Genomic DNA, 13,789 nt, shown 5'->3' with positions numbered 1-13,789 from the left:
AGTGGAGCTCACTGCTCACATCCAGGGTTAGGAAGGTTCCACTGGATTGCAGCTAAGCCACTCAGCGGAACACCAGAGCCTGGATCCCAGGCCCAGCGACATCCTGGGTGTAGCTGGGCAAACCCGGGTGTGGCCAAAAGGCCTGGCGTATGTGCACATCTCAAGACAAATCAAGTAAGAGAGACCAACGACAACTATCAAAATGAGACAGTAAAACCCATTGCCTGCACTCACGTCAGCAAATTCACGGTAAGAGCTGCTAGGGAGGAAGGAGGGCACCTGGGCTGCCTTCAGGGGTGCAGACAAGCCACTGCAGTCTCCCCTGGGACGTGGCCATGAGGGAGCCCTGCACACCCTGCCTCACACAGTGTGCGACTTCCTTCAGACACCGCTGCCTCCTCTGCACAGGGCAGAGCTGCCACCTGGAGCACTCACTCACTGCAATGGCGCTGGCAGAGGAGCGGCTGCCCCCAGCGCCACAGGAAGGCCCCTAATCTGGTGTAGCACAAACACCAGTTCCTAAATAAACATGCACACACACTATCTCCAGAAATCACGTAGCTTTGCTAATCTAACCTACCAACAAAATCTCTGGCACTAGGATGACCTTCGTGACCTCTTCACAAGCGAGTGTCAGCCTGAGAGGGGAGCCAGTCACTGCCTTCAGGCCCCAGGTCCACTCTATGCCCACGGGACGAGTTCAAACGCATGGGGTCTGAAAAGCCAACCCCACTAAATTACTCAGGCACCAAGGGATGATGATCACTGGAGAGAAAGCACGCACTTATCATTCACTCCAAAACCAGTTTACCATGAAATTCAAGCTGCCAAGCACCACGAGCAGGGATCAGACAAAAATGCAGCAGACGGTCCAGACTAGGGAGGACACCTGGAGAGAAAGCATCAGGGCTCAGGAGAGGGGTCCTAACCACAAGAGGACCCCAAGTCAGGGCTCATGGCATGCCTAGTGTCCTCGGCTTGAGGGGTGCGACACATGATCAACCAGGGCACGCAAGCAGACATGGGGTCAGGCCGAGGGGACCCTGCCAAGGAACGCCTGGGCTCAGACATAAGCACATTCAACAAAGAAACCACCGAGGCCCTGGTCTGTCTGCATATAGACATATGCCACCTCTGAAGCTCATCTTCACAAAGGCCACTAGGGAGGTATAAGTGGCATTATTCACATCTCTGGGCCAGCACCGTGAGGAGGAAACAAGGCTCTTCAGGCTTCCTTTCATCTGGACAAGCAGAAAGTGCACAGTCCTTCAAAAGAAGTTTTCATTTATACACAAATATTCTCACCATGTCATATACAAAAGGGAAATTTGCTCTAATCCAACTCACTACTGAAAACCTCTAAAAACTGTCTGAAGTGGGTCCTTAAACAAATACAGAGCAGCTGGAGGCAGTACTGAAAAAGAGGTGAGTGACCACATTTTCTAAAACAAAAGTCAAAATAGAGAGGATCTAGGAGCTGATTCTGGACCCAAGACTGGATTCTGGAGTCTGAAAGAGTCTAGAAGACAGAACACAGGCATCTGCTGAGGCCAGCCAACTGGATAAGAAGAGTTTCTGGGGGTCCCAGGTGAAGGGGAGGGGAAGGCCTCAGGCTTGGTGCCACTGCTAGGCTCTTGGCACACACTTTTATATTTAACAGAAAATTCTCCCCAACAGGCAAATGCTCTGCTAGTCCCAAACCTCGGGGACTGGGCACCCCAGAGCTCATGCAGGGCACTGCCATCAGGAAGGGCCCCACCGTGGCGCTGGCGCTGGCCGGGGCAGGCTCAGGGCCCCCATTGATGTCGGCGCTCCTCTCCCGCTTGGCTTCCTCCAGGTCTGTCACCGTGCTCGGGCCCTTCTTCTTCTTGAGCTTGGCCAGGATGGAGGACTCGCGCTCTGGAAACGGGGGCATCTCCTCCAGGACAGTTGCCTGGTGGGAAAGCAGCCCAGGGTCAGCACAGCTCTAAGCCTGCAGCTTTTGGCCCCCAGACAAGAAACACTGCTGTGAGGGGTGGGCACAGCAGCCTGTGGCCTACCAGGATGTCAGTGCTGGCAACGGTGCTGAGCCGCAGGTACTCCACGGCCCGCTGCTGCAGCTCCACATCGGCGTTCTTCAGCTGGCTGTCGCTGCGCAGTACATCCTGAATGGTGGTCTTCACCTCAGGAAAGAGGTTCACAAACTTGATGTAGGTGGATAAGAGGAGTGCCCTGGTGGGGACACTGCACAGGTGGAACTTGGAGTGCAGCAGGTTGAACTGGATGAGAGGACTGTGACGGGTAAGGAGAGCAGAGACAGGGTGTGAGCAAAACATTACCTCCTCATTTCACAAGCGCCACACACTCGGCCCCGTCCCTGCATCCTCTGAGCCTTGGCCCCCCCAAGTGTCTCAGCAGGAGGGGGAAGGTGAGCAAGGAGTGACTCAGGGAAATCAACCCCACACTAAACCAGAAGCACTCTCATAAAGGGGAAGGATGTCCAGTGAGGCATGCATTTCCAACTCCAGACCCAGCACAAATCTCCTCTTTGAATAATGTTAGCCATCGACCAATCTCTTTCTTTTCAACTTGAATCCCTGTTTTCTGTACAGCATGGAGGAAAATAAAAAGATGTCAATCCAGAGTGGAAGTGGTCTTGCTCTGGACTGCTCTGATGGCACATGAGGACATTTGCCAACCTCTCCTCAGACTGTCAGGATAAGAACCAGGAGGCGCAAGCCCAGCATCAGAACGCACTGCTCACCTGACTCCAAAGGGTCTCTTACCTGGATCTCGGGTCCCCAGCTATCAAGTTTCCAAACTCCCCCAGGATGTAGCCGCCCACTTTGACCAGGTTCTCATGGCACGCCGGGGCCTGAAGAGCCTGTGAAACAGCGAGCGTGCTGAGCCAGATGCACAAGGGCTCAAGGCCGAGGTCAGCACAGCTCCAGGCAGACGAAGTTGGGAGGCATCTGACTTCAAGGAAAGTAGCTAAGTTGTGGTGATGTGCCAGAAGTAAAGAGAACTCAGATCACTTTCCTGTGGAGCCTATTTTCATGCTAGTGCAAGCTTCCCCAAAGCTTCCTAGAGACCCTCCTGATCTTAGCGCCTGTCCCTTTCTTCCCTCCCAGCTACTTCACCAGATGTGTCAGTAGCAGGGGAGCCCCAGAGGCAGAGGCGTGGCCAATGCAGCCCTGGAATGAAAGCTGCACACCTAAAAGCTGACATTTAGGCCCCAGGTGGGGCAGGTGCACATTGGCATCCTCCTGGGGTCACTTGCCCCCCTGCTGATGCCGTGGCAGACCTCAGGTGCGTTCTCGTGCACATGGAGGCAAGCTCAAGGCACGACCCTGGGCAGTTTGCTCAGGTAGCCTCTTGAGAGCGGAGAGTATCTTACCCGTGGTGAGTGCTGTGGAAATCAGAGTGGGAAGGAACAAAGACTCAAGCAGAGGTACTAGCAGTACTAGCAGTACTATCAAAATAAGATGTTAAAACCCATTGCCTCCAAGAAGAGCCGACAGGAGAAAGAAGGGCAGTCAGCAACAACCACCGGAAGCCTGCATCTTCACTCAGAGGGAGACGAGCTGGACCGTACCTCGAACACCGTCTTGGCGGCATAGCCCTGCACGTCGTCCCGGTTGATGACAATCTGAATGACGCGGTACCACACCTCTTCGCTCACGTAGTCACCGGCAATCCGGATCAGGTTCAGGATGGTGTCCACGTACCACGTGTAGTCCACAGCGTACTTCTCCGCCAAGATGGCGACCTTCAGCACCTGCAGAGGACAGCCACTCAGGGCAGGTGCCTGCAGGCCCTGCAACAGCAGGGGCAAGCTGCTGCCCAGCATCAACGCCAAGGCTTCAAAAGGACCAAATGCATGCACCAAAGCTCGGGTGTGTGGGAAGCTTCCACCAGATTTTCAAAGGAGACCAGAAAGTTCAAGATTTGCAGATTTAACTGAGGAAAGCCAAACCGCCCTCCAGGAATAGACACAAAAGGACACAGTCCAGGAAAACACAGGAGAGATGGGGCACAGCTGAAGAAGGCATGAGGAGCCTTGGCACCCGCAGTCCCAACTACAGCTGAGACAGCCCGGGTGCAGCTCCTCCCTGCCCGTGGAGCAGCATCACTCTCTGGGTCTCCTGCTCTGGCTGGCCTGTCTCAGCAGTCTCCCCTCTACTCTCCATGAAGAGACCCCTCGCGCTCACTTACCCTCCATGTACCCCAGAGGGCTCTGCGGCCACATTCACTGCCAAGCACCAACTGCACAGGGCTGTCCAAAACCAGACCCCTCAACTTCCTGGAGACACCTTTTTCTATTTCTGCCCCAAATAGCATCAGCTGCCCCCCCATTGTGTGGGCACTGCCACTGTCACAACACACCTTCCACTCCTTTACCCTCCCAACTGTGCCCCAGAGCCCCTGCTGGAGCCCAGACCACCATCCATCTGCTCTGCCCACCCTCTGGCCTTCAAATCAACTCTCCATAATGACCACAGAACGTCATTCACTGCCCTGGGCTTAAAATCCTTCGAGCTCAGAGCTCTACAGCTGTGCGCTCAGGCCCCTCACAACTACACTGGCTAGCCTCCCCACTGCCTCTGCCCTCGCTGTGCATACCCTGCTTCCACCTTGCTGAGCCACCCCGCTTTTGCTCCCCAGTAACCTCTGTGCCTTCATCCTCTCCTAACAAGTTCACTGCCACCTCCTACAGAAGTCACTCCAGTGCCCGGTGACATAGATGCCTCCCCGAGGCCCCCCAGGATCCAGGGCCCTGCCTCTATCCACCCTCACCCACACGACAAGCAGGTCTGCTGTCGTCCTCATGGACAGAAAGGCTCCCTGTGGGCAGGGCATGCAGCATGCCCAAGTGTGGATGCCCAGCAGCCAGCACAACTGCAGGACACCTGCTGACACGCATGGCTGGACAGATGGCTGGACAGAACACTTACCCTGGGACTAAGAGTGTCTGTTTTATTCTTCATATGATTAAAACTGACTGAGGATTGTCACTTGTCATTTAAAAGGGAATAAGAGCCAACATGGAGCTAACACTCAAGACCTTAAAAACCTATACAATTACTCTGAGGAACACACCCCTTCTGTCTCTGCTCAGGACACCCAGAGCAGCAATGAGGAAGGACATTCTCAGAGTCAGCCCACTGCCTACAGCATCCGGACCAGGCCCCACTGCCTGACCACAGTCCAAACATGACCCCCAGCCCATCTCACATTGAACTCACCTCTCCTCAGCACCTGCTCTTGGAGTTTCCTGCCCAGAGACAACTGGCCCTGCCCCATTCTCCCCTACACCCTGTCTCCCCAACTCCCCGTCTCCCCCACATGCTCTCACCCTCCCCTACTCCTCCTATCTCACCCACATGTCCTCACCATCCTAGCCTCCCCAGCCCTCTTTCCTGGCTGGTCAACAGTTCAGCTCAAGACTCACTTCCTCTAAGAAGCCTTCCTTGACTTCTGCACTAGGGCAGCCTGGCACTTCCACTAAAACACAGCCATGTGGTAATTAAGCACATGCCGCTCAGCACTGAAGGGCCAGTATTGGCCCCCAGCCTGGCCACAGTGGCCACAGCCATTCAAGAAATGATCTCCAATAAACCTGAGAGTCTGACCACGTGCACAGCCATACATGCTCAGAAGCTCCTGGCCTTTCGTTCTCAAACCAAACACTAGCCCAGGGGCAATCTTAAAAGTCACTCATGGCTAGCTCCCACACTGGACACTCGCCCTACAAAATGTCCAAGGAGCTGCACTTTGCTCCCCAGAAAGACAAATAAGAAACAGTTACAAAATAAGCGTTATAAGCTTATAAATAACAACACAAGCTCACGCTGAGCTCAAGGCACCTTGGAGAAAGCAGCACCAGACCTGCGTGCGTTACACACACAGCTCAGGCCCTCCTCCCTGCTGTCCGCGGGCTACCAGGAACTCCGCGCCCTAAGACTTTGTATTACGATCAGTGTCTCACACAGTAAAAAAGCATTTGCTCAGCTTTGACAAATTGTTAGGTATGTGCACACATTTTGCAGATGACAAAATAATATGATAAACTAAGACTACCATACTGTAAACGGTGGCTCAGACTCTTTCCTTCCAAGACACAACAGAGAGAGATAAGGAAATCATGCCAACCAAAGAAGTATGAATTCAAAGCTTCAAAATGACACAGACTTTTGCCCACAGGAATCTGAATTCACACTCGCCTCAGTCGCAGACCACTGAAGGCTCATTTGGAGACTGAGCTACAAAAGTATTTCACTGAAAGGCTCGACAGTGCCAGGAAAGCTTGCTAGCAGGGGGACTGTTTAGTTATTTTGAAAGCCTGAAAGGCTCTACCGAAAACACTGATTAAAAAGCTAAAGCAAAGGAATCTTTTCCAGCATCCAGCAGATTCTCAATTAAGTCTGTGGACAGAATCACAAACACCAAGGAAACGCTTCGGCTGAGATTCACAAGCATCCGCGGACAGTGACAGCACAAAGGCCATGAGAACTCACAATCTCCTCTCGAATGGAGTAGTCGGCTGTCTCCAAGTAGCTCAGCATCTCGGCCACAATCTGCTGGGCATTGCTGCGGTCGCACATGGCGTAGAGGAGGTCCACGGCCCGCTGCCGCACACTCACGTCCCGCTCCGTCTGGGGGAACGAGGCACAGAGAAGCTGTGAGTAAAGCCTGGGCAGGCTGGACGGTGGCTGTCCACTGCGATACACGCACTGCCCAGGCCCAAGGTCAGCTGGCTTTCCCACAGTCCCCACCCAGCCAGCTCAGTATCCCTCTCTGTCTCAACACTCACTCTGAGCTCTCCTCACACACCATCTGAATCCAGGGAACCCAACAGAGAGTCTAGTCACACAGAGCCCCTCACATGCCAACTCGCTGCTCCCCCTCGCTCTCGCACTTGGGCCAGGCAGCTCCGACCTGCTGGCTGAACTCTGAGGTGGAGCGCCTGCCATCCCTGGGGATGGGTCAGAGGCCTCTCTTGTGCTGGTCACAGGCCAGCACCTAGCATGCCGCTTGGGAGCTTGTCACAGTGCCAGCTCTTGGGCTCCCCCAGACCTGATCCTCGGCTTCTGTGTCAGAACAAGACCCCAGCGGCCCCTCAGCATAGGACAGCCTGAAAAGGGCTGGTGAATGACCGAGCAATGTGCAAAAGCAAAGGCAAGTCCTTCTGAACAGGCAGTGACTGGAACAGACACCAAAACCAGGACCAGGAAGAATTCAGAATACCAAAAAGCTAAATCCAAACCCTCGCGTGGCCTCTCGCACAAAAGACGCACCTGAAATGTGTTAAGTTACATGAAAACACTTAAGTTACGTTGTTATGTAAGTTACAAATGAAGGGACAGTCAGACCTGTTCTTAACGACAAGCCCGGGACCAGAACAATGGGTTTTGTAGCTTCCCCGCTAGCCTTCAGTTTTCTAACACACTTGTGCTAACAACTACAACATAGCGGACGCTGTGAAGTCCAACCATGATGAATGTGCCTCAGAGCCTGTTCTGGAGGCTCGTGACGGCACACGACAGGGAAAGATCACCTCGACATCGCTCTTCTAACTCTGGAATTTTAATCCCTTGAAAAAAGCAAATTTTCTTTGGCAAAGCGTAAGCTTTCTTGGAGACAAGGACAAACTATTTCATCTTTCTGCCAAAAGGAACTGTTTCTATTAATTCAAATATTTGTTACGACTCTATGTGCAAGACACAGTGTTAGATTCTATATTAGATTACTACTCGTTATGATGGCCATCTCACAGACGGAATTGCCCAGAACACAGTGCGTCTGGCCGAGCAGGGAGCGTCGTGGACTTGGAGCAGCAGCATGGCCACGCCCACTCCAGGGCCCAAGCCAAGCAGCCTTGAGCAACCCTGGGCCCGCATCAACGGCTCTCTCACCCAGCTGCTGTGCCCACCACAAGCAAGCAACACAGGTGACAGAAATGCCAGCACTTGACAAATGGCAGCACTCCCCGTGGTGATGAAGGACCCCCACAGGCGGAGCACTTGCCTTCAGAGCATTGGTGACTGTCTCGATGTGCGTCTTCACCGCCTCGTGGGAGAACTCAGAGCTGGCCAGAGTGCACATGCTCTCCAGGGCCAGGTAGCGCAGGTTGGTCTCCCGGTGCTGCAGGAACTGGCCCAGCTGGTTACAAGCACGGACGAGCAGGTTTGGCTCACTGCACGGATGAAAAAAGTGGCTTGGGAGGGAGTTCCTCTGCATGCGCCTTACAGAGCCAAGTGCAAGTCAGCTGGGCAGATGGCAATGCCACGCCATGTTCATAGTCATCACACTGCTGAAGTGAAGACTTCAGGGGCCTCCCAAGACATAAAAACCTTAAACTTCAACCCTGAAGTCAGTGTTACATTCACTCTGGTCGTTACCACAGTGAAAATCAACACCTCACATACCCATTGGAGGTTTTCTGAGCATATCTGCAGAATTCCACCAACTCCTAAGAGCTGATGACGACACAGGCACTTCACAAACCAGGCAACTCCTGAGCCTCTGCACAAGCTCTCAGAGGTCACGTAGTGGCCAGAAATGTGATCTCAGCCAGAGGCAATCAGCCTTGGGAAATGGCTAAACAAGAGCCCAAAGGATGAGAAGACTCTTGAGAAATACACGTATAGACATAGATATAAAAAAGATTAGTGACTATTTAAGCCCTAATTACCAGGAAATGTAGGTTAAATCTCTTGCTCTTTACCTTGACCCTAGGATGATGTTGTTCTTTAAACATGTTTAATAAAGATAAGAAGCCTTCCTCTAATCTCGGAAATGTTGTTTCTCACAGTTCCCAAACCTGCTGCACTGTACTCCAAGGCTGTTTTGTCATGGGAAACCACACTGTCCAAACGCAGAGAGGTAGAAGACGGCTGAGAGAACACCTGCCCCAGCCCGCCTGCTCCCTGCAGCACCTCGCAGTGCACGGCAGCCTGCTGCTGGTGGGATTCTGGTGGCATCTCCCACAGCCCTGCCTGTGAGCCACAGTGTCACTCTAATAGGAATTTAAAACATGGCACCACATGCAAGGCCACATACAGGAAGTCCAACTGCAGGAGCTGAGCGGAGAAGGCAAGGAAGCAGACTCCTGCTGTCCCAGGACACCGGTGCCCTGTGGCTCTATGTTATACTGACACACATGGTCATCTCTACCACTTCCCCTAGTGACCTCGGACCAACACTGAGTGCTGCTTTGTGCCACAGGAAAGCTCACAGGGCGCACACCCCCATCCTTCTTGTACAACCTTGTGGGAAGCTGGTCAGGAGCAGGATGCTCTGGAGAAAGAGGGGAGGCCCTTGGGGGAGGTGAGACCACAGCCGGCAAAGCCAACACCATGGGAGTTGTGAAGCCAGAGAGAGAGCATGAAGCACTGGAGAGGAGCAAAGGGGTCACACAGGGAGCACGCACCTGTGTGAGGAGAAGGGTGGAGGAAACGCGTCAGGGCTCGCGGGATGGACACAGTCAAGATCCCCCGCCAGGCCTGACGTCAGCAAGAAGAGTACAAGTATATGTTTAAGAGGATCACACCGTCAAACTTGCTTTAGGAAAAGGAAGGCCAACAGAAGAAGAACACCACCGAGCACTGACTCACCTGTCGTGATGAATGATGAGGCTGATCGCCTCAAACAGCACAGCGTTCTTGGCGTTGGAATGTTGGACTTTTTTGGACTTTGGTGGTTCTTGGGCTTTGTTCAGAATCGTCTCCAGGCACTCGGTCAGGCGGCCTCGCACAGCAGGGTCTTCTGGGCAAGACAGAAAGCTGTTGGCCGGGCTCCCCCACAGCCCACCCTGTCCTCCCGGCTGCAGGGCCTTGAGGACATCACGCCACGCGGCCTGACTGTGACAGTCATCTCACAATCAGGCGCCGAACAGTTGGTGCGCATCCCTATTCACACGGTACGGCTTTTTAAAATACAGGATTTAATAGCCAGGGTAACTACATGTACATTATACAAATAACATACATTTTTGAGATTTAGACTGTAAATCCCACACATTTACTGAGACATAGACTGTATAAGTCAAAAGAAAATAAAAATCTCAGAGACATGGACAACATACGTGATCTAAAAATTTGAGGGAAAAGGGGGCAAAATATTTTTTTTCACCTGCTATTACCAATAGAAATAAAGAAAATGTTATAAAAAGCAATAAAAGGAGAAGGAAAGTTTTAAAGTTCCACTCAAATCAGAAGAAAAGAAACAACAGACCAAAAAGGAATAAGAAAAAATAAAAACACCAGAACATCATGGCCAACAGGCACATGAAAAGATGTTCAACACCACTATCAGGGAAACGCAAATCAACACTACAATGAGATATCACCTCACACCCATCAGAATGGCTGTAATTAACAAGACAAGAAATAACACGTGTTGGAGAGGATCTGGAGAAAGGTAACCCTCATACACTGCCCAAGGGAATGCAAACTGGTGCAGCCACTGTGGAAAACAGTGGAGAGTCTTCAAAAAATTAAAAATAGAAATATCATATGATCCAGCTATTCCATACTGGGTATTTACCCAAAGAACTTGAAATCAACAATTCAAAGAGACTTTTGCACCCCTATGTTCATTGCAGCGTTATTCACAATAGCCAAGATGTGGAAGCAAGCCAAGTGCCCATCGACTGATGATTGGATAAAGAAGATTTGGTGTATATATATACAATGGGATACTACTCTGCCATAAAAAAAGACAAAATTGTGCCATTTGTAACAACATGGACGGACCTTGAGGGCATTAAGCTAAGCAAAATAAGCCAGACAAAGAAAGACAAACATGGTATGATTTCACTCATATGTGCAAGATAGACAAATACACAGATAAGGAGAACAGATTAGTGGTTACCAGAGGGGAAGGGGGTGGGGGAAGAGTGAAAGGAGTAAAGGGGCTGGATGGAAACTAGACTATTGGTGGTAAACACGACAGCCTATACAGAAACTGATATATAATAATGTACACCTGAATTTACACAATGTTATAAGCCAATATGACCTCAATAAAATAATTTTTAAAAATAGAAAAAACTTGTGCAAAACCTGTCTGTCAAAACCACCAACACAGGGGGCTGGCCCCGTGGCTGAGTGGTTAAGTTCTCACGCTCCACTTTGGCGGCCCAGGGTTTCACTGGTTCGGATCTTGGGCACAGCCATGGCACCATTCATCAAGCCATGCTAAGGCGGCATCCCACATACCACAACTAGAATGACCCACAACTAAAAATACACAACTATGTACCAGGGGGCTTTGGGGAGAAAAAGGAAAAATAAAATCTTAAAGGAAAAAAAAACCACCAACACAGCCAGAGCATTGCAAAACTAGCCATTCAAGAGAGAGATGGCATCCTATGAGCCACATGCAGGTGAGACGCAGAGCAGGGCCCCCAGGAAGCCACCCCAGAAGGTTTGAGCAGAGAAGCACAAGAGTGAGAGGGGTGCATGTTTCAGAAACAGCCGAGAAAGAATCAGAAACTCAAGCCTGAAATGGGCAAGTGGGGAGGGGTCTGGGTGTGAGTCCGTGCTGCCCCAGATCTCAGAAGGAAGAAGACAGCTGCAGCGGAGAAGAAGGACGGGCTGCCCTGGGCTGGCCAGGCAGGGAGGGATGAGGCAGCGGCTGGGCCCCGGGGGAAGCTGGGCGGCTGGGAGGGAAGCCCCTCCCACATGCAGACTCTGCTGCAGGGTCTGCGAGTCATACTTCAGTATAAAAGGCATTTAGCATAGAAAGTTACTTGAATTTAACAAAGAAATATCCTGTAGAAAAACAGATTAAAATATAAAGGTTACAACAACAAACCAATCTTTGTGGAGGGCAATTTGGAAGCATCTGACAAAAATTTTTATGTATGTTCTTCAACCAAGAAATTCTCTTTCTAGATGCTTACCATACTAGTCAAATGTAACATTTTAGAATAAAACATAAACATAAGATATTTTTGATGTGTATATTAAGGTTACACAGAGTAACAATTTAGGATACAAAGTTTCTAATGGTTTCAAGTTTTATTTTAAAAGATTGTTTTAAAAACTTGCACAGATCTGATACTATATAAAAGCAGAGATAATCCCAAATCATAACAGAATTGTGAGTTCTCTACTGGCTGCTCTGGGAAAGCCAAGATGCAGGCCCTTCACAGAAGGATCACAGAGCAGGAACCAGCGCCAGTAAAGGACTTCCACGGACGACAAACAGAAGCTCTGCGAGGCGGAAGCAGCCCCTGGGAGGCCCGCTGCGCGGCTGTTACCTGGGGGTGGGTAGCACTGGAGCAACCTCAGAAGTTTCACCGACAGCCAGGGAGCCGGGACAAAATAGTAAGTATAATCCTGAAGATCGGTGGATGCAGACGTAACAATCTGTAAAAACACAGGCTGATGAGACACACTGCAGGCAAGCAGGCGAGCGTCACCACGAGAGGCACCCCCCAGGGTGGAGGACACGCAGAAAGCCACACTCAGTCCTCAGGTCACGCAGTAACTGAATAAAAGGGTTTCATTCCATGTGCTGAGAATACTGAATACACTTCTCTATATTTTAGAGGTTAGGGGGCACAGCGCCGCCAGGCTCACACTGAGAGCGGCTGCCCGTCATCATTTTCAGGAACAGACCCAAGTGCTGCTGCTGTACAATGGCCATCCCACTCGGCAGGACACAAATTGGCCAAGGACACTGACCTCTCAGTACAGAATCCTATGGCACGTGGACCGAAAATTCAGATTTCCTTTGTGGACCAGAAAGATTTGAATGAAACACAAAAGGGAGAGCTTTGGTCCCTTGAAAAGGGAGAGGCTGACTTTCTGACCCCAGCCCTGCCCCCCAAAATCCCCAGGTGTGGACCCCCCGCATGAGCGCGCTGAGGCCAGAAAGCACACTTCCTTCACTCCCAGTTCCATCTCCTTGTCCAGAAGGACCCCTGGCAGGGCAGACACTCCATCAACCCTCTGAATCCATGGCTGTCCCTAAAACATTACATTCCCACTCTCACACAGCCCAGTGCCTTCTCCATCTCCTGTGTCAGAGAGGGGAGACTAGCTCCTCCCTACAAAGCTCACAGGAGTGAGGTGACCCTTTAGGCCAGAAGTGAGCATGTTCAGGAAGGGTCACCCTGACTGCTGCCCTCAGCTGCAAGATACCAGCCCAGACTCGGGATGCGGCCCTTCCTGCAGTGAGGCAAGCTCCAAGCTGTGTCAGGCACTGACGGGACAAGCAGAGCAGTTAGGTGGAACGCAGACACACGGGGGAGGAGGACAGGGACCACACCACTCCACATAATACAAAGATGGCCAACATAGGCTGCCTTTACAAGAAGTTACATGCAGCTAAAGCCATGCTGAGAGAGAAATTCACAGTTTTAAATGTACACATTTGAAATAATTATGAAAATAAAAGCAATGAAGAATTCATCTCAAGGGTTTAGAAAGAGACTAGCAAATTAACCCAAAGAAAGTAAAGGAAAGAAAACAATGACAATACAGCAGAAAGTAAATAAGGTAGGAAAAATCGCAATCAAGAGGGCCAACAAAGTCTAAAGAAATCATCGCACACCCAATGAGATACATCAAGGAGAACAAAAAGGTGCAAACACTCAGCATCCAAACTGTGAAGGATCCCACACACAGTGACTGTCAGTACAGGTCAATCTTTAGATAAATTAGCAAATGTCAAGAAAATGCAACTTACCAAAACTGACAAAAGAAGAAACAGAAAATATTAAGTCCCTTAACTTATTATTAAATAAATTGAATCCATAATTAGAACTCATCCCACGAAGAAAACTCTAAGTTCAAAT

General features: G+C 50.8%; 1 protein-coding gene across 10 annotated transcripts in view; it reads right to left on the bottom strand.

Annotated features, from left to right (window-relative positions):
* AP2A2 (adaptor related protein complex 2 subunit alpha 2) overlaps positions 1–13,789 on the bottom strand; it is an 89,057-nt gene that overhangs the window by 18,941 nt on the left and 56,327 nt on the right. For 5 of the 10 annotated variants that reach the window (XM_070564534.1, XM_070564538.1, XM_070564542.1 and 2 more), the window contains 8 exons: positions 12,248–12,356; positions 9,597–9,744; positions 8,008–8,176; positions 6,498–6,635; positions 3,575–3,757; positions 2,766–2,863; positions 2,040–2,271; positions 1,760–1,933 (listed from right to left, as the gene is read on the bottom strand). In XM_070564534.1, the coding sequence (XP_070420635.1) occupies positions 1,760–1,933; positions 2,040–2,271; positions 2,766–2,863; positions 3,575–3,757; positions 6,498–6,635; positions 8,008–8,176; positions 9,597–9,744; positions 12,248–12,356 (1,251 nt within the window). Of the gene's footprint in view, positions 1–1,759; positions 1,934–2,039; positions 2,272–2,765; positions 2,864–3,574; positions 3,758–6,497; positions 6,636–8,007; positions 8,177–9,596; positions 9,748–12,247; positions 12,357–13,789 lie in introns of all 10 variants that reach the window. The other 5 variants (XM_070564533.1, XM_070564535.1, XM_070564541.1 and 2 more) reach the window with 1 other exon arrangement.

Source organism: Equus przewalskii, chromosome 11 (genome assembly GCF_037783145.1).
Source record: "Equus przewalskii isolate Varuska chromosome 11, EquPr2, whole genome shotgun sequence".
Lineage (NCBI taxonomy): Eukaryota > Metazoa > Chordata > Mammalia > Perissodactyla > Equidae > Equus > Equus przewalskii.
This window is presented reverse-complemented; position numbering and strand designations above follow the sequence as displayed.